We start from the raw sequence: 27,869 nt of genomic DNA, 5'->3' as shown, positions 1-27,869 counted from the left end.
ATTGGTAATAAATTACCTCAGGCTCTCTTGTCTAGGAAGGTCACCCCTTCCCCCCTAAGCACTGGGAAAAACATTGGGTTTTCTAATTGTGGACAGCCCAGGAGCTCAGCAGCCCCCAGGAGTCCTTTGAGCACCAGGCTTAGATGCTCATCCTTGTAGGCAGAATCGGTCCTTAGCCAGAAAGCCAAGGTGTTGGTGTGCACACAGAGTAGCTGTAGCAAGAATCAGGACTCTCAGTCCACACCAGGGACTGGAGTTTGCTCTGTGACTGAGGGAAAGGGAAGAAAGCACATAGAGATCCTTGCCTCTTCTTCAGGAAACAAGCTTTTTAATTTAACTGGTCCAGCAACCCCGGCCAAGGTAGAGGCACCTGACCACAATAATACCATCTGTTCACAGTCTAGACAGCCCCCTCCTCGGGCTCAGGGACCTGTCTGGATGCTGAGCTCCCAGGAGGTCTGAGGGGTGTGACCTCCCTTCCTCCCAGCCTCTCCCCCCTCCCACCATCCTGGCCCAGCCCAGGGCTGCTATAAAGCTGGCCCAGCCTGGCTCTCAGCACACCCCGCTGCTGGGACCCTTCTGGAGCCTCATCCGGGGACACGTCCACTCTGCCCCTCCTTCTCCCCAGCAGCGCCATGCGGCCCCTGTGGCTCTGCTGGGCCCTCTGGGTGCTGCCCCAGGCTGGCCCTGGGGCGGCCCTGACCGAGGAGCGGATCCTGGACAGCCTGCTGCAGCAGCTGCACCTCAGCGAGGTCCCCATCGTGGACAAGGCCGCCGTGGAGGGGCTGGTCATCCCCGCCCACGTGAGGGCCCAGTACGTGGCCCTGCTGCAGCGTGGCCACGGGGCGCGCTCCCGGGGAAAGAGGTTCAGCCAGAACTTCCGAGGTGAGGCCCGCTCTCTTGCTGCAGCCTAGTCCTCGTGGTGGTGGTGGTAGCTGTCTGGGGTGCAGGGTCCACAGGGTGGTGAGGGGGGACCATGGCCTGTGAGGACAATGGGCCTGGGCTTCTGGTCTCTGTCTGCACTGAGGACCCCGCCTCTCAGGGCCAGGAGGAGCAGGGCCGGCTGGACTGGCTGACAAAGCCAAGGCAAGAACAGGGAATCATGGGGCAGGAAGCAAAGTGGAAAGAAAAAAGTTAGAGAAGAGAAGACAGATGGTCAAGGTGCCTTTGTGCTAGGGGACAAAGAGGCTGGCCTCCGCAGAGTGTTGCCTTAGAGAGAATGGACCTGTGCGTTCAGTTTTCAGCTCTGATATTTGTTTTTGGACAAGTCTCCCAACAACTCTTGTGTTTCTTGAAATGACATTAAATTAGCTTTGACTACTTCCCAAAGTTGTGAGTATTCTCATGAGATGGAAGGTACCAGGTCTGAGTCCTATGGCAGCCTCTCACTTCCCCAGGGCTGGGGCTCACCTCCTCGACACCCACAGATAGACCAGGCCAGGCGCCTGGGGAGACGAGGAGGCCGGTGCTGGACACCTCAGCAGGGTGACTGCTGGCAGCCATGGGACTGGCTGATCAGGTGATCGCACTGCCAACCTGGGGTGCTGGGGACGGATTGCTGGGGCCTCTGAAGAGCGTGTTGTGCCTGACCTCACCATTTCCCTCAGGGCTTGGTAATTCCACAAAAATTGCCCCTGTTCCTTTTCACTGGCAAGAGTCCCCTCACCAGGCAGGGAAATGAAAGTAAATTCAGAGCTCTTTCTCTGCCTCTTAGGAAAAGTGGGTTTCAGCTGGTGACTGTAGATTTTCACTGGCAGGTCCTCAGCCTTCCACCCCCCATTCCCACTCCTGGCCTTTGCCTAAAGAAGCCTGCAGGTCTGCGGTCTTCACTCAGAGTCCCAGCCCTTGCTCAGTATCCCAAAGCTGGCCCTCCCCTCACTAGTGGTGAGGGGGGGTCACCACTAGTACACAAGCCCCAACCCCAGATGATGGTTTTGGAGAGCCTGCTTGGGGAGTGGAGGTGCTCTGTTTCTGGCCTGGCCCATCAGTTTCCCAGCCTCCAAACTCTCCCTGGGGATTCCTGGGGAAACCCTGTTCGCTCGCCCTGAGCCCTGCATCCTCAGAGCTCGCCTTGTGCTCGGAGGGGCCCCGCTGACTCCGCTCCTGTCCCCAGAGGTGGTCGGCAGGTTCCTGGCATCCGAGACGTCCTCGCATTTGCTGGTGTTCGACATGGAGCAGCGTCTGCCGCCCCGCAGCGAGCTGGTGCAGGCCGTGCTGCGTCTCTTCCAGGAGCCGGTCCCCAGGGCCGCGCTCCGCAGACACGAGCGCCTCTTCCCGCGCAGCGACCGCGCCCGGGTCACCGTGCAGTGGCTGCACGTCCGCGACGATGGCTCCAACCGCACCGCCCTCATCGACTCCAGGTGCGGAGGTCGCGGCTGCGGTGTGGGGCCCGGGGGAGGGAAGAAAGGCTGGGCCCGGGGCGGGAGGAGGGGCGGCTCGGTCCCGGCGGGGACACGCGGGAGCGGGTAGGAGAGGTGCCGCCCCCGGGGCCACCCCGGGCAGTCCCAGTCCCCACGCCTGAGCGCGGGCCTGTGTCTCCCTCCGTGCGGTGTCGCAGGCTGGTGTCCATCCACGAGAGCGGCTGGAAGGCCCTGGACGTGACCGAGGCGGTGAACTTCTGGCAGCAGCTGGGCAGCCCCCGGCAGCCGCTGCTCCTGCAGGTGTTGGTGCAGCGGGAGCACCTGGGCCCGCTGGCCTCCAGCGCCCACAGGCTGGTCCGCTTCGCCCCCCAGGGGCCGTCGAGCGGCCGGCAGGGGGAGCCCCAGCTGGAGCTGCACACCCTGGACCTCAGGGACTACGGGTAGGCCCGGGGGCAGGCTGCGGGGGAACCTATTTTGAAACGGGCAACTTTACAGGGTGCTGTGGGAATGAATGAATATATAAAATATCTCCTTCCACTCTTGGGAGTAATGTCAGCTCTAATTATTATTTTGGGGGTTATTTCTGGTTATCCATCCTTATGACAAATATCCAACATTTTGAACATAATAAGAGATAGATCATAAATCTTTCCAGGTGTGCCACTAGGTCTCACCCTGGGCCCCATGACCCCTGCCCTCTCAGCTGACCTCTGACTCTGCCTCTCTTTGCTCCCCACAGAGCTCAGGGAAACTGTGATCCTAAGGCACCGGTGACCGAGGGCACCCGCTGCTGCCGCCAGGAGACGTACATTGACCTGCAGGGGATGAAGTGGGCTGAGAACTGGGTCCTGGAGCCCCCAGGCTTCCTGACCTATGAGTGTGTGGGCACCTGCCAGCAGCCCCCAGAGTCCCTGACCTTCAAGTGGCCTTTTCTGGGGCCTCGACAGTGCATCGCCTTGGAGACGACCTCACTGCCCATGATTGTCAGCATCCAGGAGGGAGGCCGACTCCAGCCCCAGGTGGTCAGCCTGCCCAACATGAGGGTGCAGACATGCAGCTGTGCCTGGGACGGGGTGCTTGTGCCAAGGAAGTTGGAGCCGTAGGTGTGGGGTATAGTCATCGAAGGACTTGGCTTGTGTGTGTTGAAACTGTTCCGGGTGCCAGAAGAGATGGGGATGACTGAGCTGATGGTGGCACATGCTCTGCGCTTCATACTGAGTTCTGACCAGTTAGCTCGCCTTCTGATTTTTGTTTCTCAGGAACAAGACTCCCTGGACACTGGGAGCCCCTGCCCAATCTTCTCTCCTCGACATTTTTTCACTGCACTGTATCCTAAGCACTTACCTGTGTAGATTTTGTAACCTAAGAAGAGAAACCCCAATTTGTCACTGTTTCCTTGTCCTCTTATTGGACGTGGGCTGAGCTCTGTGGTATGGCTGGGAGACACAGTTGCTGCTCTGGGCTTAAAAATCTATAGTAAATAGAAGTTGTACATACCTAACTCAAATAATAAGGGTATTCTGCAAGAAACAAATAAAATACATTTTATTCTGTTTTACCCAGAACCCTGCAAATTGTGAGAGAACAGAAAGTTCTATAGGAATTAGGTCAACCAGATTAGAAAACTAAGGAAAAGACTTTCAAAGACTTGTTCAAGGTCTCAATTAAGTGATACAGGATGCTAGAATTGGAATGCATTGATTCTAATGTGCCTGTCCTCTGAAGATTGAGGCAGAACTTTTTTTTGTCATTGCTGTTGCTATTTTTACTTCTCTGGGCACAGGGAATGGGCTTTATTTCAATTCTAATTGATACAAAATTTTTAAAATCTGTGATTAAAATCATCATCTACAAGAATGTGAATCACTCCTTTAGATTTGAGGGCAGATAAAGGGAGCAAGTGATAAAATGCTGATGTAAGATTTTGGAATGCCAAGATTACACTGGCTTTAAACTGAGTTTGATACAGGGTTCAGGCCTTGGACATGGTTGTCTTGGATTCCTTGCTTATCTTTACAGCTCAAATTAACTGTAAATTCTACATCCTCTAAATTTCCATTTTCTTCTCTATCAGATAGGAACAATCCTTGACTTCTCTGTACTTCTACTGGAAATTTAAGGAAGTAGTGTTTATAAGCACTCCACATGCTGCCTGATACATAGTGGGGCTATGGTTATCTCACCTCACATGTTGATCTGTCTAACCTCTTGATTTTGAAACGACCTACTGAAAGTCAATTTAGAAATACCTTCCCTCTCTGAAATCAAGGATCCTAACTTTTCTTTTCAGTGTCTCCACCAATGTAATCACTGGGGTTAGAACCTTACACTTCCCTGGACCCCACAGCACAGATCAGGGGTGGCTGCATTCATTGAGGAAGGGGAAGAATAAAGACGCAAGGTGGAGGATATGCGGGGAAGAGAGTGGACAGAGTCCGTCTGAGGCGCCAGGGGGAAGCCCAGTGGACACACGCAGGCACCTGCTGGAAGTCAGTTGTGGGTTCCTTGGCCGCTGGAGGGAACCGCAGGAGGAGAGATGGCCAGGCGCTTACGGGTAGGCCAAGGGCTGTGTTGAGCACAGACGTCAAGGGCAAACTCTGGAAATAACTAGTGACTGGGGGTTGGGGAGAAGGAGCAAGCCAGCAAATGGGTCAGAAAAGCACTGCTAGAGCAGAAGACACCCCCGGCAGGCTCCCTCCAGAGATCCCCAGGCTGGCTGGGGAGGGAGATAAGGTGAATACATTTACCACGACAACAAAAGATGAAAGCCCAGAAATGGAAGAGGGCCAGATCCCTGCAAAGCTGTGCGGGTACTGAGTGCGGAGCTGTTCAGCATTCACAGATTTTTAGTGCTGGAAGGGACCTGAGAGAAAGCTTTGGTCCAACCTCCTGCGGAAACGGAGGCCTGCGGAGGAGGGCAGACTGCTGCAGCCGGCGAGCTGTGCTCTTCGGTTTCACTGGGGGCGCTGTCCTCATTGAACGCCAACCTGTGTGTTGCCCAGAGCACACCCCAGCGCCCTCGGGGAGCTTACAGTCCAACTGCGGGGGCTGCCGCTCATAGGGAACTCTCTGGGACCCAGAGCTCAGCGAGCTGGGCTAGAACGGTGACCCTGGCGGCCCGGAATTGGCAGTTCCGGCTTTGGCTCCGGGGCACCGCCGAAAACACTGCGACTTCTATTTGGGGCCAAACGCAGGAACCCCCCGCGGCCCCTCCCCCGCCGCCGGCCCCAGGGCTTTCACTGTCAGGCTATTCAGAAAGATAGCGGAGCCGTAGTCTTCCGCGCTGGGAACCAGGTGACGACGGACTACGTGGAGCCGAGGTGCGGGCTGAGCCTACCCGATTTCCCTACCCCCCCGACCCCACTCCGCCCCGATACAGGGGGGCCTAAAAGCTGGTCTAGGAAATTCAGTGCACTACAGAAAAATCAAGAACTTTCGCCCATGCGCTGCCCCCGCCTCCCACGGATGTGATCACCCTGTACTAGGCCTGGGGCGCCCCAAGGTGTCTGTCGGGGAAAGGGGGACGCGTCGGGGGGCCGGGGAGGGGAATCAGCCCTGGCGGCACTCTCCTCGGTCCCAGGACACGAGCTGGCCGGAACGGGGCCTGCAGACTGCAGGGAGGAGCTGAGCGCACTGAGCAGTGGCCCCGCGCCGGGCCTGGACGGAGGATCGCCCAGGGGCGCACGGCGCCGGGGGCGGGAGGCGGCGGCAGAGCTGACACCCACTCGGGCGTAGCTGCAAATTGGGCAAGCCGTGGACGCGGCTCTGCGCATGTGCAGGAGAGCGGGGAGTTTCACTTTATAACTTTTAAGTGGTCAGGACGCAGCCCCGCCCGACCAGGTGGAGCCAGGCAACTTCTGGTCTGCCCGGGTCGCTGCGCCGCCGCCGCCGCCGCCGCAGGTAAAGGGGAAAGGGGCGTTGAGAGGGGGGATGACGCCTTCTTTCTTTCCCCGAGACAGGCAGGACCCGGGGTCTACGCCAGGGTGCCACGTCTAGTGTCTGGTTCCGGCGTGCGGGCCTCTTGCCTCCGCAGCCCCAACTCCGGAGCAGGGGTGACCGAGTGGCTGGGAGGAGGGTGTCTGTCCCCGGGCTGCGCAGACCTCGCGCCTCGCTTCCAGCGCCGCGCCTGATGGCTTTACGCAACTTCCCAATCCAAGGCTCCAACTTTTCGCTTTTAAGGCTAATCCCTTTCTCTTCCCACCCTCTCTCTGGGGATTTGTCAGCTGGAATCGACCTCCCAGCCTAGCCCGGGGATCTCAGCCCAGGGGCTGTTTTTTCTCTATGCGAGGCCGGCCTGGGTAGGGGCCGAGTATCTGCCCATGGGAAGGTAGAAACCACTCTCTGGAGTCCTGAGGAGGGAAGCTAGGGGTTTTGGAGGATAGGGGGAAGAAGAGAGCTCTGCTAAGAAACCAAAACCGTAGAGGTTCCAGTACCTGATAAGCCTGGCTACCTGAGACTCTGGGGTGGCCTCTCTTTCAGCTCAGTCGGTGTTCTGAAAAACAGGAGACCACAGGGGTATACAAAATTACACCCTTAACCCCCTTTGCTTCCTTCTGAGCTGAAGTTGTGTGACGGTATCCAGCCCCTAAAGTGTGGAAGGTTTGAGGTTAAGCCAGTGGATTGTGCTCACCAGTCCAGGCCTAGTGTGTACAAAGGGGCTGTGTGTGGGGGCATCCTGAGGACCTTCTTGGGCCCTGGCTCAAGCAGAGTTGTGGACTGTTGCTGGGGATGAGGAAAGACTCCAGGTCATCTCTTATTGGAGAAACAACCCGTATTTCCCCTCTCCTACTCCATGCTTGCCTTTCTACTTCCCTCCTCTGACCCCTGTCGGAGAGTCCTGAGTCTGCTGCTATCTTGAGGTGGAGTATACAGAAGGAGAGGCTTCTTTCTGCCTTCACACACCTCTTGTCTGGGCTTCCCTGGTAGCTCAGATGGTAAAGAATCCACCTGTAATGCGGGAGACGTGGGTTCGATCCCTGGGTTGGAAGATCCCCTGGAGAAGGGAATGGCTACCCACTCTAGTATTCTGGTCTAGAGACTCCCATGGACAGAGGAGCCTGGGGTCACAAAGAGTCAGACTCAACTAAGCAACTTTCACTTCACTTCACCTCTTATTTGTTTAGTTTATGGGCAAAGATCTCCCTTGGGTGTTCATTGTACTCTAACGGGAAAAATGTCAGATGGGGTTTTGCTATCATGTTTCCCATTGTCTGGAGAGGTGACTTAAAAGCAGATTTGGAGTGCCCGTGAGGGTTCAATGCTTTATGGGCATTGCCTCCCACTCTCACCCTGCAGGAAGCACATCATTGTCTCCATTTCACAGAGAAGGAAGCCAAGGCATGGAGTGGTGAAGCCACATGGTGCTGGGAGCCTCACTTCAGAGTCTGCTCAGGGCTTCAGGCCACTGCAGTGGAACTCTGAGCCATTTCCCTAGTCCCCCACTGCTGGTGTCTGGGAGGTGAATGGTTGTCCAGGTTCCTGGACCCTGTTTGGTGGGGCTTTAAGGAGAAGTTTGCAACCTGCCGTCTAGAACATCAGAGTCTTCTCTTATGGCAGAGGGCCTGGAACTGTTTGTCGTCCTGCCATCGTAGTAACAAAGTCAGAAGATTTGATGATAAAAATACCCTGAATTTGCAAGAGCTGATGATGCTCACACACTCTGCTCCTGTTTGTGGCAGGGAGGAACAGAGATCTTCTGGTGTGCTACAGGGGCCAGCAGCTGCCAGCTTGGATGGGCAGGGGGTTAGCATGGGTGGCTGACTTCTTTGGCAGTTTGTGGAATGGCCATCACATTGAGCCCTCTGTCCCCTTGCCACAACCAGACTCTGGGGTGTACATGGGTTGAACTTTGAGTTGAGTCCTGAGTCACCTGCTGCTCACCTGACCCCAGGGCCTCAGCAGTATATCTTGGCTTTCCTGAATGAGATGATGAGCAGAGAGCTCCCTAGAGAAGGGATGGATAAGACCAGGCATCCATAATGTGTATCTGACAAATATGGGATGACTGAACATGACCAGGCAGGGCACCCATGGCCACAGGGCCTAATTGCTGGTTTGGCCCCTGCCCAGCACTATCAGTCTTTCAGCCACTAAGCCAGCTCTCTCCCAGTCGCCACCAGCTGAGTCTCCTTTTCTCCCCCTCCTGCTCCTCCTGAGCCTGGGGGGGCCACCCTGTGGTCAGTATGTTGCCAGCTGCCCTCTCAGCATGCCCGTTGGGGAGGATGAGGATGCAGGGGGCTGGTCCTGGAGGGACTGTGATGTTTCCGCAGTCTTGCAGACTTGTAACAGGTGGAGACAGACCTCAACTAAGCAGAAAGGTCTGAGAGACACTGAGGCCCCCCAAAGCCATGCCCACACCTGGAAGGCGCAGAGGGGACAGGCCACCTCTGAAGAGTCCTGAGGTTTCCTCCCAGGCTGGCTGGCTGACCTCACCGAGTCCTTCTTATCAAACCTTGTTAAACCACAGGGGGAGCCTGTTTGACTTAGTGGCGTGACTGGGGTGGAAAAGATGGGGAGGAGCGTAGGTCCCTGCCTCCCATTAGGCCTCTGCTCTCTCAAAGCTCCACACAAAGCAGAATTGGTGAGGCGCCCCCCACCACACCCCCCACCGCAGCAGCGCCTCTTGCCCTTGACAATGCTCCCTCTGTGACCATTTTATGGGGATATTTTTTCCCCCACTTCACTATTCAGGGCTTCCTTGTTGGTTCTGTTGCATTCTTTTTTTTTTTTTTTCCTGATTCTAGTCTTTGGGGGACCTGGAGAAGCCTTCCCAGCTACCCTTGGGGCCTGTGTGGGGTCCTGGACTCCGTCTTCCCAGAGCCCACAGCTCCCAGTGCTTCTGTGGGAGGAGTCCCAGTGCCCGGGGCTCACCAGGGCCTTGAGCCCTCGGACAAGAGAGGCTGGAGCTTCAGGTGATGTTAGGGAGGAGAGAGGAGAGACCAGGGTGCACACAGGAGGGTGGCCCCTTTATAGCACTAGGTGCTTGGAGAGAGAGCCAGGACAGGAGGGAGCCCGTTGGGAAGAACCGTAGGCTCTGGACGCGTGTTTGAGTTCCGAGACACCGGGCAGGTGTGAGTGCAGGGGAAGTGTGCTGAAGGGTTTCACGCCAGAGCACCCGGCCTGGGAAAAGGACAGCTCCCACGTGACTCTGGTTGTCTCCTGTGTTCCTTCAGGGAAGTCTGCAAAGGCTGGTGCCCCATGACCTCTATCAGGAAAGCCCAGCAGGAAATGAGCAGCGGACCTGAGGCAGCTTGGGAGGCGGCCAGGGCCACCGCTGCCTTTGCCAGCGCCAACTGAGGCCCTCTCCAGGGGACACATCCACACTTCCTTCCCCAGCATCTGGTAAGCGTGGGACAGGAAGGAGGGGCAGGCCTTCGCCAGCCAGCGGCAGGCTGGGTGTTGCATTGGGGCGGTGCCACTGGGTGGGGTTTAAAGGAGAGAAACTAAGACCATCTGTCTCCCAGAGGCAGCTTTTGTGACTCTGCGCAGGGCCAGCAACTCCGTGGCTCTGCCATCACACCCTCCAGCCACTGCCAAGTCTCTAATAGGGATGACAGAATGACTTGGCCTCTCGGGGAGTCCTCCCATGCCCCCGGACCTACTGCCTCCCCCATGCCTCCTGCACTTCCTGTCCTGTGTGCATGAGATTGTCCCAAAAGAGCCGTCCCAGTGGCCAGAATTGGAAATCACTGGCTCCCCAACACACACCCAGACTGTATTACTACATAGTACAAATATCTGTCTGTTCTTTGTACCGTTTCTTGCCTCCCAGATTTTTGCCCCTCTAACAGGTAGGAAGACCAGACTTAGCCAAAGTCCCCTGGGAATCTAGTCTAACTAGATTTAAGGAGATAGGACCTTGAGAGGAAGGGATGCTGAGCATTTTTCCAGGCTCCTCAGCTGCAGACAGTGTGAAAGCAGGTCAGAACCTGGGCACTAACACTGGGGCCTTAGGAGTTTGGAGATTTCCATTAGTTTCACCTGCGGTTACCAGGCGTCTCTGAAAGGAAAGGTCAACAACTAGCCTGGAGCAATATTTGCTTTGGAAATGCTGGACCTTCCAGAAAGGCCAGGAGTGCAAGAATGAGAGGGCAGAGCCTGGGGAGTGCTCCAGTGATGCACAGTGGGTGACTCAGGGGTCCCTGAAGAGGCTTAGGGCCCTGTCCTCCTCCCCCTTTGCCTTCTCTGTCTCCTCCTCTCTGCTGCTCTTTCCCTGGCTTTTTTTTTTTTTTTTTCCAAATCTTTCTCTCTTTTAAAAACATCTTTATTTGGCTGCATTGGGTCTTAGTTGCATCATGTGGGATCTTCATCACGGCACAGGGATTCTCTGGGTGTGGTGCACGGGCTCCAGGGCATGTGGGATCTTAGTTTCCTGACCAGGGATGGAGCTCACATCCCCTGCATTGTAAGGTGGATTCTTATCTACTGGGCCACCAGGGAAGTCTCCTTCTCTGCTTTTTAATCTCTCACCAAACAGGTGTGGGTAGTCAGCTGCAGAGGGAATGTGGCAGAGCAGAAAGGGAACTGGCATCTGAGACCCAGGAGGCTGGATCTGAGGCTCGACTCTGCCCTGACCAGCTCTTTAATCTTAATGGAACTCTTAAGGCCCTGAGCCTCAGTTTCCAAGTGTATGGTGTGGGCCTATCTCTGAATTCCCAGCCTGACATCTCTTGAGCTCTTGTCCATGGCTCAGACGATCAGCAGTTGTTGCATTTGGACACTCTTCCTCCTCTGTTGATTCCTCTGCCCCATCCTGTCCCCTGCCTGCACTCCAGGGCTCCCAGGACCACTCCCGCCCCTCATCCCACAGGAATGACTTCCTGACAGTCATCCCTGAGGCTGGAGGAACTTGGCACCCTTTAGGCAGGCTCCTGTCCTTCCCTTTCGTCCTGTTCATCCCTGCCCCTGGGGAGGCAGCCAGCTGTGTCTTAGATGAGCCATCTGCTCCGTCCATCTGACCCTTGGGCTACATCTACAATGGAGCTATTCTCTGTAGACTCTGCCGGGCACTCAGGGCTGGTGTCTGCCTCTACCGGATCCCTGTGCCCCGGCAGCCCCTGGTGGAGATACCCGCCCTTGGCTCTGCCAGTGCTGGCTGCAGAAACCACGGGAGAGTTGGTGCCCTGACTCTCTGTTGGGTCTCCTTCTCCAGGGAGGACCAGCGTGATGACCGACTCCCCTTTCCTGGAGCTGTGGCAGTCCAGAACAGTGGCCATCCGCGAGCGGCTGGGCATCGGGGACCAGCCCAATGATTCCTACTGCTACAACTCGGCCAAAAACAGCACCGTGCTCCAGGGGGTCACCTTCGGGGGCATCCCCACTGTCCTGTTCATAGATGTCAGCTGCTTCCTGGTGAGACCCCCGGGGATCACATCAGTTATTTGTTTCGCACTAACCCCCTCCCCCGCCACAGGGTTTTCTGGGAAACTCAGATGAGGAGCCAGACATCCCTGGGTTTAAGTCCCAGTTCTGCTTCCAGGCTGTCACCTTGGGCATATCACATAGCTTCCTGGGGTCTCAGGTTTCTGCTCTGTGAAAGGGAGGTAATAATTCTTATCTCAGAGATTCTTGGAGAAGGTTAAATAAGGCGAAGCATGTGAAGAATGTACATTACTGCTCTTTTGTTTATTATCATTGTTACCAAGTTGTCAGCCCATCATGTGTCTAAGGCCCTTAGGAAGGGTCAGTCTGCTGGGATGAGAGATGTGACTGGAGAGTGTGGATGAGAATTAGAGAAGCTGCAATTCCCAGTTTATAGATGTCACCCTTGTTCTCCGCTGGGGTCCTTGGGCCTTTAGAGAATCAGATGTGGGGAAAAGGAGAGAATTGGGGGAAGGCAAGTACACCTTATTAGCACCACTCCTCACAGTGGACTTTTGTTAATTCAGACCTCCTTGTTCCTAAAGACCCCCACCACCATCACCCAATTTGAAATATGCCATCTTCCCCCCTAGACTGGCTCAGACTTGCTAGGTGTGATTTACTGGGGGGCTAGGGCACCTTCTTTTCAAAAGTGTCCATGGGATGGTTGGTCTCTCTTGTCGCCTTCTCCTCACATGTAATGGAGACCATCTGGGTAACCAAGGTAAGAAGGGGTGGAGGGAATGGACCCCTTGGACTGCTTTGGACCAGAGGCTAGGCTTGGCTGGGAACCTGGGAGAGGGGAGTTAGGGTAGCCTAAAGTGCATGCTAAGTCACTTGAGGGCCCTGTGCCCTAAAGGAGGCGGCTATCCAACCCAAGTTTACTTGTAGGAAAAATGTTCATAGGAAGAGAGGGAGTTTTTACTCCTCTTTCCATTTTCTTCCCTAGGATTAAGGTCTAAATTGTTACATTAGAGTTTTGCTACATTGTTGATCTTCTATTGGCAGATATGGAAACCTGTGTGCTACTCATGTTGCTTTTACCATAAAGGGCTCTTAAGTGTCAAGTAACCTACCTCTTGGGGCCAAAACCCATTCATAGGTTGAGAACAGTCCTCTCTACCAGGCGTGGTTGGGTGGGGGGAGTAGGCGGGAGTGTGGTGATGGATTTCAGGGTTGGTGGGGTTAATGGAGGAGGGTCCTTCTGGAGCTGTTATCCAGCGTCTTCAGGGAGGGGAGAGTCTGGGCCAAGGACACAAGTCAGGAAACACAGGCTGGGGTGGGTCTCTCTTGAACAGGGTTTGATGAGAAGAGAGAGTCACTCTCTGTTGGAGTGTGCTGGTGGGGTACATTTTTATTGCAGGAAGATTTGGGGATTGGAGCCAGAGGAGCCTGAAAGACATCAAGGCGTGGGAAACATCTACCCCACTTGAGCCAAGGCAGCAGCCAGGGCAGAGGGCTGGCACTCATTGAGCGGCTTTCATATTTTTCTGATGACAAGACTCACCTGCCCTTGAAACTATATCACCAACTTCCACCTTCACCTTGAGAAAATTCAGCTGGAACTTAGCCACTCTGGAGTCCAAAACCCACATTTAAAAACCACAGTCCCTGACCAGGGCACTCGGGGATATGCTGATTAAAATGTGTCTTTCTACCTCCCTGGATTTTGAAGGGGGGGAGCCTATCCAGGGTGGGGAGAGAGGCAGGAGTAGGGCAGAGGACCTGCAAAGGAAGGGAGGAGACAGTCTAGAATCCATGGGTTTTTAGAGAGTAAACGGGATTAGACTTGAGTCCAACCCCTTCCATTGCCATTGGGCATGCAGGGCTGTGGATGGCCCTGGCTTGTGGAAGCCAAGCCAGCTAGCACTGGGCCTTTGGTGGGCGTTGCCTCCACGTGCTCTGTGCCAGATGTCCCCAGGGCTTGCCTCCTGGAGAACCGAACTCAAGGTAGAGATCTGACCACTTCTAGCTCAGCCTGCTATCATGGTTCTGTGATTAAAAATGTACCTGATGTGAGGGCGGGAGCTGGTCCCAGGGGTGCTGATAGGGCCTCCGTACTCAGGGGCCCTTGCAGGCAGACCAGGGCTGAGGAAGGTTGTGGCTGCCAGTGCTGCCTTGAGAGCAAAGGATAGGCCCTGGGAGCTTGGCCAGGAGGCCACCAAGGCAAGCTCAGTGTCAGCACTGATGGGGATGGGGGCTGGTGAAGGGGGTGGGCGCAATGTCGAGCTCTGGAGCTGTGTGGCCTCGGGCAGCTCAGCACCTCCTCTGGTCCTCTAGCTCTCCTGAGTCTAAGCAGGTGCCTTTGCCCTGAAAACAGCGGTCTCTTCTAATTAGAAGCCATCCAGTAAGATTTTACTTGGTTTCTCTTCTACTTTTAGTCTTTAATAGTGATATTTTCCATCATAAGAAGAAAATTCTGGGATTATGGCCGCATTGCCCTGGTGTCAGAAGGAAACAGGTAAAAAGACTCATTATTTCAAGTGTGTGTGTGTGTAGGTGGGGGGATGGGGAGAGTGTGCACAAGAGGCTGGGAGGGGCTTGTGAAGCCCACCAGGCATAGCCCACATGTGATGCCCATGTTAGATGGTGCTCATTAGTATGTCTGCCAGGCCTGTACCAGAAGCTGTTGTCTCTGCTCTTTACCGCAGACCCGTGAATTTGGCCTCAGTACCTTCTTTGTGGTGGTGAGAAAACCAGGGCCCACACGCTCAGCTCTCCCTTGGGGCTTAGAGCTGGCTGTGGCCCTGAACCTTCCGCTTCAGACTACAGAAGGAATCCAGTTGCTTCAGATAATTCAGGCTTTCATCATCGAAGAAGGATGCCTGCTTTCTTCCTTGCCTTGAGCATTTCCAAGTGCATCTTCTTTGAGATTAATTAATTCGGGGCTGGGGACGAAGAGAGCCAGGTTGGGAAGGGCAGCAGGGCTGCAGGCGAGCTGCTCCCGTCCCTGGGGCAGGGTCCACCCGTGGTCTGAATCCACCAGCTTCAGAGGGCCTGGGTCAGAGCACAGACTGCCATGGCTGGGACTCAGGGCCTTCCACCTCCACCTTGGGCTCTGCTGGCTCTCTGCGCATGTCACCTCAACGGGGAGAAAGAGTTCTAGGTCTGCACAACTGGAATTTCCAGCTCCAGCTGCTCCCCCTCACCCCAGGATTTTGTGTCAGATGCCGAAATAGGAAGTGAGTGGAGAAACAAGGACAGGCCCAGGCTCCCTGTCCTCAGCCTCCCCAGGGCTTCCCCAGGCAGGCCCCCACTCTTGCTCCACAGGTGGCTCCTGTGTTGAAATGTGGTCTGTGCAGGAGGGTCGATGGGGGTTGTCTATCGATGCACCTTCTTTCCCCACAGTCTCCACTCTGGTTTTGCAGAAGCCCGGGGTTAGGCTCCAGGGCCTCTTGCTTCAGCTGTATGTGAGCCTTGGGCCATTTAGGGGAACTTTTGAAACACCTGGTACATTTTTGGCGCGTTCACCCTTAGGAGGACTGAGTGCATGCATGCGTGTGTGCTTAGTTGCCCAGTTGTGTCTGACTCTTTGCAATCCCATGGATGCACTTGGAAATGCTCAAGGCAAGGAAGAAAGCAGGCATCCTATATAGCTCACCAGGCTTCTCTGTCCATGGGATTCTCCAGGCAAGAACTGGAGTGGGTTGCCATTCCCTTCTCCAGGGGATCTTCCCAACCCAGGGATTGAAACTGGGTCTCCTGCGTTGCAGGCAGATTCTCGACCACCTGAGCCATCAGTACTACTGAGTGCTACAGCAGAATAGAGCGCTTGGAAATCAGGAGACACTCCCACCTCTGTGGCTGTGTCGTCTTGGTCGGGACCCTGAGCTTGAGCTCGTTGGATCATTTCCTCTGGCCCTTTCTTGCCTGGATGGTTGCTGTGAAGGTCACATAAGGCAGTTCTTTGGACAGGATTTGACAGTTGAGTTTCACCAGGCCTTGTGCCATTAGAAGTGGGATAGTGAAGCCGGGTACAGGAAAACAGAGAGAAACAAAACTTAGCATGTTGCAAACACCTCAAATTGGCAGTGCATGGGAAGCTTTTATGGGTTACTCAGAAGAAAGGATGTGCCCAAATCAACAATGTAAAATGCCCCAATTTGTCAAGTCCAAAATACATGTTTTGGACATTTCCTCATCTATGAAATTAGGTGCAACCTGTTATCAATGGTGGTCATAATTTAACTGATAGCATCCTTTCCTTCTTAGTGATTCAAAAAATAATTGTGCCATTTATAACCAGAGCTGTCTTAGATTTAATAAGATAGTATTTCAAGTTTTACTTGCTATGTTGAGAAATATATTGTAAACAGGCAACGCTTTGAAGTCACTTTATCTATATCAGTCACAGGGCTGAGGTTCAAGGGGGTGAAACACAGGATGGTCCATTGACACCCTGGCCCCCTGTTCTTCATCCCGCATAGCAGAGTTTCATGTCTCACCATTCCTTGCAGTGGTCAGTGTCTTTGCCTATAGTTTTATGAAGGCTAGTAGCTTTGGTCCTGAGCTCCAAGAGGGAGCAAGATACTAGACACAAGTTTTAAAATTTTTTAAATAATGATCTGTCATTTTTCCCCTTTGTGTTTCTAGTGAGTCCAGATTCCGGAGACTGTCGTCTTCCTCTTCAGGGCAGCAGGACTTTGAAAGCGAGCTGGTTGGTATTTAAGGGGCTGGTGTGGTTGTGGCTGGGAGGCGGGGCTTTGCATGGATGGGCAGGAATGAACTGGCAGGGAGAGGGCAGTTGTACTCCTGGTGAGCTGCTAACTTTGCTAACCCTTGACCTTGAGTGGCAAGTGCTGGTGACAGCGCTTCTCTGCTTTGACAGAGGCACCTGAACTTGAGGATTACTATGGCACAGATGGCGGCTGAGTGACCCAGGATCAGGAGACTTGGCTGATTCTCGGGCGCAAGGCTACAGCACTTGTCTGTGTTACCATATTTATGACTTTGTGTGACAGTTAATTGTTAACTTACCTGCTGGTTTATGAGTCAGCTGCAGGCAGGAACCAAGTCTTATCCAGCTCTGTTCCCCATCTCCTGACACCCAGTAGGTCCTAAGTAACTGGCGAATGAATGACAAGCCAATATTTGTCTTTCCCAGCTGGGTGACAGTCCAACTTTAAGGCGAGCTAAGTTTAAGAAATGTTTTGGACAATAACACCCACGACACCCTGTCCCTCTCTAAACCCCCCTCCAGGGAACTGGCCAGTTAAGCAGGCTTGTTTCCTTGGCTTTGTCTTGCATCTCATTCAGTCATTTTGAAATGAACAGAAGCCCTCATCGACTTCTCCAGAGTGGCGCTGAACTTTCATCAGCTCTTGATTTGAATTTCACCGCTTGACCCAGGAGCCTGTATAATTCCACAAATTGTCGAAACTTGAGAGGTTTTCCCAAGATGTTCAGGCCCAGGATGCACGTTACAAGGGACTGGGAGCACGCAGACTCTGTCGTATTTGAACAAGAGTGTTGCTTGCTGAATTGGGGACAGAAGCAGTTGTTGTTTGTTTGTTTGTTTTTATATAAAACAGGAAGTTAGATTGTTGCTTAGTGTCAAAGCTGATGATTATATCTGCCTCCGAAAAACAGAGATTATTGGAAGCTAACCCGTGTTCTCCATTCCCAGGGATGTTGCTCCTGGCTGACCGCAATCTTCCGCCTGCAGTGAGTACAGCGTGGGTGGCTGGGGATGTCTTGTTTGGGTGGGTTTGTTTGGGTCCAATCAGGAGGAGAGAGCCAAGGTGCTGATCCTGAGCTGGAGTCTCTTAGATACTTTTCAGGCCCAAAGCAGTATGTAGGGGCAGAGAATTAAAGTGGCCCAGGCAGCCTCTATGCAAGCTAATTAAAGCTAATTTTTTGCTTTAGGCAGTAATTCTGTCTGCTTACTATTTATCACTAATATATTTGCATGGAAGCTCTTCTAGGCAGCATCACATGTCTTTGAATTGGTGAACAATGGAGAAATAATGATTGTTTAATATATTCAGCTCATTTGGTTAAAAGCTGTTTTTAAAAACCTGGACCCCTTGGAGAGAAAGAGGTGCTTGGGGCCCAGTTAGCTGCGTAGCATGTGATTGGCAGAGTCATGATATGAGGCTTGGCTCTGCTGCCTGTGGTGTGTTCTGTCCCATCTGAGAGATCACTGTTGTAAGGTGCACACTATTTTACACAGCACCAAGAATGAGAAAATGCTTTCTATTAACGCTGTGATCAGCTATGATCCCACCCCATTTCAGAGATGTTGAAAAATGAAAAGGTTATCTTAGAACTGATGAAATGTGGGTACTTCCAGGACATTGGGTAAATCCTTCTCTCTGGCACCCTTCTCTTTGGCCTTCATTTTTCTCAACTAAGCTAAGAAACACAACATTGTAAAGCATTTGTACTCTCCCTGCCCTCACACACACAAAAAGACTGAGCGCAACAGCAGCTCTGCCTAATTCAGGTGCATTCATATGTGTGAGACCATGTTATAAAGAGCCGAGGTTGCTAAGGCTTGTTCCCAGGGGAACTGGCAGGAGGCAGTCTGTGCAGAATAAAGCAGAAGTCTGTTCTGAAGCCAGAGGAAGCAGGGGGAGAGGTTTCTGGCGGGGAGGAGAGGACTGAGGTCAGGAAGGGTGGATTTGCTAGCCTCTCCCATCCCTGCCCATTATGAAATCATGTCAGTGTTTCTTCTTTGCATTGGAAGTTGTCACACTCTGTGTAGTAAGTCTATCACAGTCAGAAAAGAATCAGCGAGAAGACATTTAAGCCACCCCTAGCCCTGCCTCTGAAAGGTACCTACCTCTGGCGCGCTTTCTGCCCCGCCACTGTCCATATCACTGCTGGTTGTGGCTCAGGTGATCCCCACCCCAGACTGTGGCCCCAACTCTCCGCCTGGATCGGGTGGGGCAGAACAGAAATTTTGACTCATTATCTTCATGGTGACTGGAAAAGGCTGCTTACAGTTTGCCCTGGATTCCACCCCTATGGTTTCCATCTTTGCATGTCCCCTTCCAGCGTAGACCTCGCCTCTCACTGAGTGGGGCTGTAACCTATACAGCTGTGTATTCTGCTTTGTCATATTAATGCTATTTGTTGCTTAGTCTCTACGTTGTGTCTGACTCTGACCCCATGGACTGCAGCACACCAGGCTTCCCTGTCCTTTACTGTCTTTTGGAGGTTGCTCAAACTCATGTCCATTGAGTCAGTGATACCATCCACCCATCTTGTCCTCTGTCACCCCCGTCTCCTCCTGCCCTCAGTCTGTCCCAACATCAGGTCTTTTCCAGTGAGTCTGTTCTTCCGATCATGTGGCCAAGCATTTGCTGGGTAAGCACATGTTATGGCAAAGTGTATGCATTTTGGTAGTTTATTTAGAAGTGAACACAGTGTAATCAGTTGCAGCGTTTTACCTCCAGTTAGGCAGTAAAAAGGAGGGATCTTAGCAAGCATCCCCACCCAGTGCCAGGCAGGCATCAGGCCTTGATCCTCACTGCCCCTTGTGTGCCTGCTGAGTGGCCAGATAGTCAGCAGGTAGCGGCCTCTCCACTTTAGGTCCTAGCCTCCCGTGGTTCCCATGACCCTCTCTGGAGGGGGGTTAGCTGGATTCAACTGTGGTCTGTCTGTGTGGCTGCAGAGCCCACTCACCACACCATTCACCACAACTTTCAGACCTGCCTTTTTATCCTGTTCAGTTCAGTTGCTCAGTCATGTCTGACTCTTGGCGACCCCATGGACTGCAGCACATCAGGCCTCCCTGTCCATCACCATCTCCCAGAGCTTGCTCAAATTCATGTCTATTGAGTCGATGATGCCATCCAGCCATCTCATCCTCTGTCGTCCACTTCTCCTCCTGCCTTTAATCTTTCCCAGCATCAGGGTCTTTTCTAATGAGTCAGTTCTTCGCATCAGGTGGTCAAAGTACTGGAGCTTCAGTTTTAGCATCAGTCCTTCCAATGAATATTCAGGACTGATTTCCTTTAAGATTGACTGGTTTGATCTCTTTGCAGTCCAAGGGACTCTCAAGAGTCTTCTCCAACACCATAGTTCAAAAGGATCAATTCTTCAGCACTCAGCTTTCTTCATAGTCAAACTCTCACATCCATGCATGACTACTGGAAAAACCATAGCTTTGACTGGATGGACCTTTGTTGGCAAAGTAATGTCTCTACTTTTTAATATGCTGCCTAGGTTATTTATAGCTTTTCTTCCAAGGAGTGTCTTTTAATTTCATGGCTGCTATCACCATCTGCAGTGATTTTGTAGCCCAAGAAAATAAAGTCTGTCACTGTTTCCATTGTTTCCCCGTCTATTTGCTATGAAGTGTTGGGACCAGATGCCATGGTCTTCATTTTAAGCCAGCTTTTTCACTCTCCTCTTTCACTTTCATCAAGAGGCTCTTTAATTAGTTCCTCTTTGCTTTCTGCATAAGGGTGGTGTCATCTACATATCTGAGGTTATTGATATTTCTCCCAGCAATCTTGATTCTAGCTTGTGCTTCATCCAGCCTGGCATTTTGCGTGGTATACTTTGCCTATAAGTTAAACAAGCAGGGTGACAATATACAGCCTTGACACACTCCTTTCCCGATTAGGAACCAGTCTGTTGTTCCATGTCCGGTTCTAACTATGGCTTCTTGACCTGCATACGGGTTTCTTAGGAGGCAGGTAAGGTGGTCTGGTATTCCCAGCTTTTGAAGAATTTTTCAGTTTGTTGTGATACACCCAGTCAAAGGCTTTGGTGTAGTCGATAAAGCAGAAGTAGATGTTTTTCTGGAACTCTCGTGCTTTTTCTATGATCCAGCATATGGTGGCAATTTGCTGAAGCGCTTCCTTACTTGAGCTCTTTCCTCCTTTCCTTTCGGCTGCACTGGATCTTCATGGTGGCGCCCAGGCTTCTCTTGTCTCAGCGTATGGGCTTCTCTGGTTGTAGCCTGTGGGCTTAGTTGTTCCACAGCCTGTGGGGTCTTCGTTCCCCTGCCAGGGATTGCACTCACAGTCGCCTGCATCGGAAGGCAGATTCTTAACCTCTGGACCACCAGGGTAGTCCCTCCCTGAGTTCCTTCTTCCCAGTGCGGTGCTTTCCTGGACTTCTGAGACCAAGACCCTCAGGGTACCTTGATGTCAGGAACAAGAGATACCCCCCATGCCTTCTCCCTCCGTAGCAGGAAAGTCTGGCTGTCAGAAACCAGAATTTTAATTTTCTGAGTGCCCGGATGACCCAGAGCCTCCAGATATAGCACTGAGGGTGGGAAGGGGTGGAGCAGGTTGCCTCTGCTCCCCACCTCTGGGGCCACAGCAGGGACACAGGGAGGAAGCAGAGCTGGTCGAGTGGACAGAGCCTTGCAATGTCTGAAGCAGTGACCTCACCTCTCTTGCCCAGTTTGTCTGAGGGAGACGGGAGAAAGGGTGGGGGCTGTGAGCCTGACACACACAGCTTTGCTCAGAAGATTCCCAGCAGCCCTCTGGTCAGTGGCTCCGCTTATTCATGGATGCAGGAAAGGGCCGAGGGATAATTGTACTTACACGCCTCACTCCCATACAAATGCAGGCACAGACGTTTCTAGAGACAGTGAGTGGAGTGGTGCAGGTTCTTTCATCCAGGAGAACGGGGTGGAGGCTGAGAGGCAGGGTCTGGAGTCCACGTCGTCGCTCTGCTGTTACAGGCTGGGTGATTGTAAAAGGTTTATTTTTCAAAAATGTTTATTGTTTACTTGACTGTGCTAGGCCTTAGCTGTGGCATGTAGGATTTAATTCTCTGACCAGGGATCAAACCCGGGCCCCCTGCATCGGGAGCATGGAGTCTTAGCCACTGGACCACTAGGGAAGTCCCAGATTGCAGAAGTTAATGTGATTTTTCTGTTCCTGTTTCCCCACATGTAATATGGTAGTCAAATTGGGACTTACCTCCTAGATGGTCGTGAGGATTATATGGGGTAATCTGCGAGAGGGCCCAAGGGCCTGGCCCGGTACCACTACTCATTAGGATTATGTGTGTGTCTTGGCCAGCGATGACCAGATCCTGGAGTGGTGTGGGGAGGACGCCATCCACTACCTGTCCTTCCAGAGACACATCATCTTCCTGCTGGTGGTGGTCAGCTGCTTGTCCCTGTGCATCATCCTGCCCGTCAACCTCTCAGGGGACTTGCTGGGTAAGGACTCCTCGTCTTGCCTGTGTTGGGCCCCGGGCAGAGCATCAGTCCTGGGGAAAGGGCTCATGGTGCTGGGTCAGAGCCCCGGGATTCCTGCTGAACTCAGATGTGAGAAGGTCTCAGGGTGACTTTCTGAACTGGCCCATTTGATTAAAGATCTGGTGGAGAATCCACCCCAAACCTGGGCCAAGAGTTGGGGACTCTAATATCTAAGTAGGAGGAAGACCTCAAAATCTGTAAGATCAGAGCTTTCAGAGTGTGTTTTATAGCTTCCTGCCGCCACCCAAATCAGGTGGCCACAGTTAGTGGATCTGGAAGACGGTTGTGATGCTCAGAGTGAAAATAAGAGCATGGAATTCTATTTCCAAGCACCCACAGGAATCCAACATCCAAAACACCATCATTAATCCACTTCTTTTTTTTAAAGAGTTTTTGATGTGGACTATTTTTTTAAAAATCTTTATTGAATTTGTTACAGTATTCTGTTTTATGTTTCTTTTGTTTTTGTTTTTTTTTTGGTTGTGAGGCATGTGGGATCTTATTAATAATTCCCTGACAAGGGATCAAATCTGCACCCCATGCATTGGAAGGTAGATTCCTAACCACTGAACCACCAGGGAAGTCCCATAAACCCACTTTTACCCAGTGATTCCCAGCTTTGGTTTTGGGAACAGTTTAGGATGTATCTATATTTCCAAAGGGATGCCACGAGACTCTCAAAGCAAGATGAAGTCAAATTTTGACTTTAGGTAGGTTGAGAAGAAGTTGTCAGGAGCATCTTGGAGTAAAGCAAAGACCTTGGGTGGTGTAGCTCTGAAGACTGGATAAGTGTCACCATCCTCGGACTGGTCTGGATATCGTATCCTTCCCCTCCTCAGAGCTCCACAAACCAAGGTTGCTCCCCCTACCCGCCGCATGTCTCTAGTGTGACCCTGAGTATCTGTGCTTCTCTGCAGACAAAGACCCTTACAGCTTTGGGAGGACAACAATCGCAAACCTGCAGACTGAGTGAGTATAAGCTGGCTGGGCATGAGGGTGCTGATGGGTGAGACCGAGGAGAGGGTGCTGATGGGTGAGACCGAGGAGAGGGTGGGCTCTGGAGCCCAGAATAGGCCAAAGCGGGAGGGTTAGCATCCCAAAGCTTCTTTGCCGCTAGCACCTGTCACTGGACTATGGGCGTGGACACGCCCCAGGCTGCTGTTGTTTTGCAGTGGGTCTTAGGAGACCCGGGGGTGTCATTTGGGGCTGGCGTGCATTTGCCAGCACAGCGCCCTCTGTAAAGGGGCACTGGCCATGCCACCTCTGCCGGAGGAATCTGTTTTGATGAAGCCTTTGGCCTTCAGCTCAGGGCCATGAAGGTAACAAGCCCAGCCCCTGCCCCTCAGCCCCTGCCTGGGGGCCCAGCCCTGATGGCAGGTGCTGTTCCCCTCTCCCCACAGCAACAACCTCCTTTGGCTACACACCATCTTTGCTATCTTTTACCTCATCCTCACTGTGGTCTTCATGCGACACCACACCCAGTCCATCAAGTACAAGGAGGAAAGCCTGGTGAGTAGGGGATGGTCTGGGCATGTGCTGGGGAAGGTCTCAGGTGGGAGCCAGAAAGGACTGGCACAACGCTTATTCCCCAGCACCACAATGGCAGTGAGCGCAAGGGGGCCTCAGGCTTGCATGTGTGTGCTCAAAACTGGCATTTAGAATTTCTTTTTTTTTTGATAGATTGTTTTAGGATTTGGCTATTACCCGCCGTTTGGGTTTGGGCTTGTAGTTACTGATTCTAAGTAACTTCCAAGAAGTTTGACTTGAGAGCAGCTCCTTCTCTCTTTGCAGCCGACAGCTTGATGAGGGTAGGGGAAGTTTCTGTTGTAACTGAGTCACTCAGTCGTGTCTGACTCTTTGTGACCCCATGAACTGCAGACTACAGCATAACAGGCTTCCTTGTCCTTCACCATCTCCCAGAGTTTGCTTAAACCCATGTCCACTGAGTTGACGTTGCCATCCAACCATCTCATCCTCTGTTGGCCCCCTTCTTCTACCCTCAATCTTTCCAAGCACCAGGGTCTTTTCCAGTGAGTTGGCTCTTGGGTCTTACTCTGATCTGCTGTGTGACCTCTTTTGAGTCACCTCCCCTCTCTGGGTTCTTTCTCAGTCTCTTGTCTTGCAAAGGAGGCTCATAGAAATTGCTTTGGAAATGTATTTTTTTCTTGGCTGTGCCACTGTGTGACATGCAGGATCTTAGTTCCCCAACCAGGGATTGAACTCATGTCCCTGCAGTGGAAACACAGAGCCCTAACCTCTGTACTGCCAGGGAATCCCCTGGAAGTGTATTTTTGACTGCCTAGAAAAGATGCTATGTAAATAACAGACTTCAAGGCTCTGTCAGGCTTGGAAGATGAGCCTCTAAGCCCCTGAGCCCCCATTGTTTTCCTTGGGGAGGAAAACAGGGTGAACAGCTTGAACAGGGTGTCCTTCTGTAGACTGGCTTGCCCTTGTGACTTTTCTCGCTGGTGTGTTTCTCTGGCAGGTGAGGAGGACCCTGTTTGTCACAGGACTCCCCAAAGATGCCAAGAAGGAGACAGTGGAGAGCCACTTCCGGTGAGCAGGGCCATTTCCGCTGAGAGGGAAGGGGAGCACAGCCACCCTCTGGGTGGGACGGGCACCTTAGATGAGCTTGGGCACCCACAGAGACCCCCCAGAGTGCCTGGCCCAGCCACAGAGCCTTGGATACTACTGTGGGCAGGCTCTGCTGGGGCTGCAAGGGCCTGGGCTGGGGTGATGCAGACTCTGCCAGAAGCCACGTGACTGCAGTAACCAGAGTACAGGCCGGCGTGTGGGAACAGAGAAGCATCTTGCGAGCTAGTGGGGAAAGGATTCATAGGAAACCCCCCCTCCCCACCAAAAAAAAAAAAAAAAGAAGGATTCACTCTGGGCTTCTCCCTGTCCACTTTGCAGAAGAAGAGATACCTGAGAAAGACTAGTCTCGGAGGGGAGGGACCTGGGCCTGCATTTCATGGTCCAATCTTCTGATCAATGTGTTTCCTGAGTGAGCGCTCTGTGCCCAGAGCTCTGTCCTCCCAGAGCTCACTCAGCCCTCCCGGAACCTCCCTTCTGGCAGCCTCCTCTGAGCACCTGCACAGGGATTCCTGCAGGAGGGAGGCTGGAGAAAGGGCTTTCCTGTACCAGGAGCCAGCACGAGTCCCGCCCACAGCAAAGGTCATGAGGTTAAGGGGCCCGACAGGCAAAGGCAAGTCAGGCCTTAAGGGAGCCTCGCTGGATCTGCTCTTGCATCTGCCCCCAAACCAGAGTCTGCCTGCCTTACTGCACTGTGCTTTCCACTTACACTTCTGACATTAACAGGGGCTGTCCCCCACCACCTTCCTCTAAAAGGAATTAACTTAGAGCTCCAGTTAATAAGTCTCTTGGGCGTAAAAAAAATGTCTCGGCTTAAACCCCTCTGATAGCTTTCTAACTTACCTGACCGGTCTGCCCATATTTTTACGACTGCACATGTAAATTGTTTACAGCCTCCCAAGCTTAAGAAATTCTAAGAAAAATCATTAGAATAAAACTGATTAAGGGTTTCATTATTGAGCCAATACTTGCCGCCAAGTTTTCTTATCTTTTAATATAACTTTATTTAGTACTTTGAAGGTGATGCAGATTAAAGAAAAACACTACAGGGAAAATGAGATTAACATTCATTAAGGAAGAGAGCCAAGAAATGTTAACAGGCCTTTTGGCCAGAAGATATTGTAAATCACCTGAGACCCTTTGTATACGGAAACCTTTACAAAGAGAAAGCCTGGTCTTGATAAGGGTCAGGGCTGCTGACCCTACATAACTTTATATTATCCATTGATCTCTATGTACAACCAAAAGTATAAAAAGCTTTCTTGAAAAATAAAAGACGGACCAGTTTCTCAGATCAGTTTCTCAAACTAGTTTCTTGGAAATCGGCTCCTCCCATGTCAACTCTCGCTTTCTCCCTCTCTCTCCCTCTCCTTTTCAGGCTGATCCCTTGGAACACAGAGGCTCTCCCTGTCTCCTTATTTGCCAGGGCTTCTAAGACCCACGTGAGAGGGAGCCCAAGGCGGGGCACCCTCCACTATTCAAGCAGGCGCCTATGGCCTAATGTAGAGGGTACAAGTTTCTTGTCTTGAGACTTTATTAGCTTTCTGTGTAAACCAAGGAATATCAGCCTGTTTTCTCCACTAATTTTCCTACTACACTATTCTTTCCTAATCTCTCGTTATATCTCTAATTAAATAAGTTTTTCCTTGCCGACTCCGTCCCCACTTCAAATTCCCTGGATCCACCGGGGCTGGACCCCGACATTCCTGTGAGAAGGAAATTATGTGTGTACAGTGCTATGAATGCAGAGCATCATATGGCCCGTCAGGAAAGGGGGTGGTATGGGCAGAGCAGGCCAGAGACTCCCAGGATCCTGGGCTGGAGGGCTGGAACCCCAGCCTGGGAGCTGAGGTTCCAGTCTGTGTTCCTTCCTCATCAGCAGTCAGTAACTTGTAGTATGGGTTAAGGGTTGGCTGTGGCTTAGCTTGGGCTTCCCTGGTGGCTCAGTGGTAAAGAATCTGCCTGCAATGCAGGAGACCCAGGTTTGATCCCTGGGTTGGGAAGATTCCTTGGCTAGGAAGATCCCCTGGAGGAGGGCATGGCAACCCACTCCAGTATTCTTGCCTAAAGAATTCCATGGACAGAGGAGCCTGGCAGGCTACAGTCCATAGTGTCACACAGAACACATCTGTGTTCTTTGAACACAGCTGAAGCGACTAAGCAACAGCATGGCTTAGCTTTGCCTTATTTATGAAGAACACTTTCTAAACAAATGACTCAAGTTCAAGTTCAGTCGCTCAGTTGTGTCTGACTCTTTGCAACCCCATGAACCACAGCATGCCAGGCTTCAAATTACTAATATAAACAGAATTGTAAAATGAAATGTTTAAAATTTATTGACTAACCTCTTTTTCAGAAACTCAAAGCATTTTAGAAATATTTTTCTCTATGTAAACACCGGATACTGGAATCATTTTTCTCGATTCCTTGAAACAGCTCCCCCACGTGTCCTGTTAGGCAACATCTGGAAACAGTGCGTGTGTACATGCCCATCTGTGTCCGACTCTTTGTGACCCATGGACTGTAGCCTGCCAGGCTCCTCTGTCCATGGGATTTCCCAGGCAAGAATACTAGAGTGAGCTGCCATTTCCTCCTCCAGGGGATCTTCTCAACCCAGGGATCTAACTTGCGTGTCCTACATTAGCAGTCAGGTTCTTTACCACCAGGGAAGCCCTTTGGAAACAGTAGCTCCACTTAATGTATTACCTAAAAGAGAAAAAAAACAGTCCTTGCATTCCCATTACAAACACTGAATCACACTTTCTCCTATTTTAGGAAGCTCTTCTAGTGAACACTGCTGCAATCCACGGGGACTGATGTGTGAATCAGCCTTTTAGCAAGGATGCTTTCACTGTTGTTCTTTTCCTCAAACCTCCTATTGGGACCTGAAATTTCAGGCTGCCTCTTACTAAAATGTAAACTTTTCCAGGCTCCAAGCCCAGTACCCAGTGCTTGGTGTGAAGTAGATAGGGATTTACATGGTTCAGGAATGCCCAGGAGTTGTACATATGATTATGTGTATATGGTGAGAGAGCATCGTATGGGGGTACAGGTGTGGGCCCTGGACCTGGGCCACCTGGATTCCCTTCTTGGCTCAGAGACGCACTAGTTTTGTGATCTTGATCACAAGTCATTCTACCTCTCTAGCATTTATTTTCTTCATCTGTAAAGTGGGCACAGAAACCTCACAGGTCATGGTAAGGATCAGATAACTTAATGTTCTTACAGTGCCTATCCAAGAATAAGTATACATGCAGTATTTTACTAGGATTTGTGAATGCATTTGCTGGGCTGAGGGTCCTTTGCTTTCATTGGACCTGTGATTTTCAAAAGGGTCACAAACTGAATAGGATTTCAGTGATGGTCTAAGGTAGATAGGACCTGGA

The 27,869-nt window shown here is 52.1% G+C and overlaps 2 protein-coding genes across 5 annotated transcripts in view; both read left to right on the top strand.

The window, feature by feature from the left end:
* The first annotated feature begins 635 nt into the window (after positions 1-635).
* On the top strand, positions 636-3,753 carry LOC138415876 (left-right determination factor 2-like). Its single transcript, XM_069544409.1, has 4 exons — positions 636-885; positions 2,114-2,360; positions 2,558-2,800; positions 3,100-3,753. The coding sequence occupies exons 1-4, from the start codon at positions 636-638 to the stop codon at positions 3,461-3,463; spliced, it is 1,104 nt and encodes a 367-aa protein (XP_069400510.1). The 3' UTR covers positions 3,464-3,753.
* Positions 3,754-5,375: 1,622 nt separating this feature from the next.
* Positions 5,376-27,869, top strand: part of TMEM63A (transmembrane protein 63A) — a 37,011-nt gene continuing 14,517 nt past the window's right edge. For 2 of the 4 annotated variants that reach the window (XM_069545468.1, XM_069545466.1), the window contains exons 1-10: positions 5,991-6,260; positions 9,533-9,701; positions 11,512-11,711; positions 14,102-14,181; positions 16,314-16,377; positions 17,347-17,384; positions 21,710-21,852; positions 22,809-22,860; positions 23,292-23,400; positions 24,377-24,447. In XM_069545468.1, coding sequence (XP_069401569.1) covers positions 11,526-11,711; positions 14,102-14,181; positions 16,314-16,377; positions 17,347-17,384; positions 21,710-21,852; positions 22,809-22,860; positions 23,292-23,400; positions 24,377-24,447 — 743 coding nt within the window. In that variant the 5' untranslated portion in view covers positions 5,991-6,260; positions 9,533-9,701; positions 11,512-11,525. Of the gene's footprint in view, positions 5,681-5,990; positions 6,261-9,532; positions 9,702-11,511; positions 11,712-14,101; positions 14,182-16,313; positions 16,378-17,346; positions 17,385-21,709; positions 21,853-22,808; positions 22,861-23,291; positions 23,401-24,376; positions 24,448-27,869 lie in introns of those variants that run through there. The other 2 variants (XM_069545469.1, XM_069545467.2) reach the window with 2 other exon arrangements.

Source organism: Ovis canadensis, chromosome 12, assembly GCF_042477335.2.
Source record: "Ovis canadensis isolate MfBH-ARS-UI-01 breed Bighorn chromosome 12, ARS-UI_OviCan_v2, whole genome shotgun sequence".
Lineage (NCBI taxonomy): Eukaryota > Metazoa > Chordata > Mammalia > Artiodactyla > Bovidae > Ovis > Ovis canadensis.
The sequence above is the reverse complement of the archived record's forward strand: the minus strand, read 5'-3'. Positions and strand labels throughout refer to the sequence as shown.

What these genes read in the sequence shown, in the direction of transcription:
- LOC138415876 (XM_069544409.1), top strand. Translation starts at nt 636, where the DNA reads ATGCGGCCCCTGTGGCTCTGCTGGGCCCTCTGGGTGCTGCCCCAGGCT. An exon ending in ACCGCCCTCATCGACTCCAG is followed by an intron (nt 2,361 to 2,557) that starts GTGCGGAGGTCG and finishes GCGGTGTCGCAG; the next exon opens with GCTGGTGTCCATCCACGAGA. An exon ending in CTGGACCTCAGGGACTACGG is followed by an intron (nt 2,801 to 3,099) that starts GTAGGCCCGGGG and finishes TGCTCCCCACAG; the next exon opens with AGCTCAGGGAAACTGTGATC.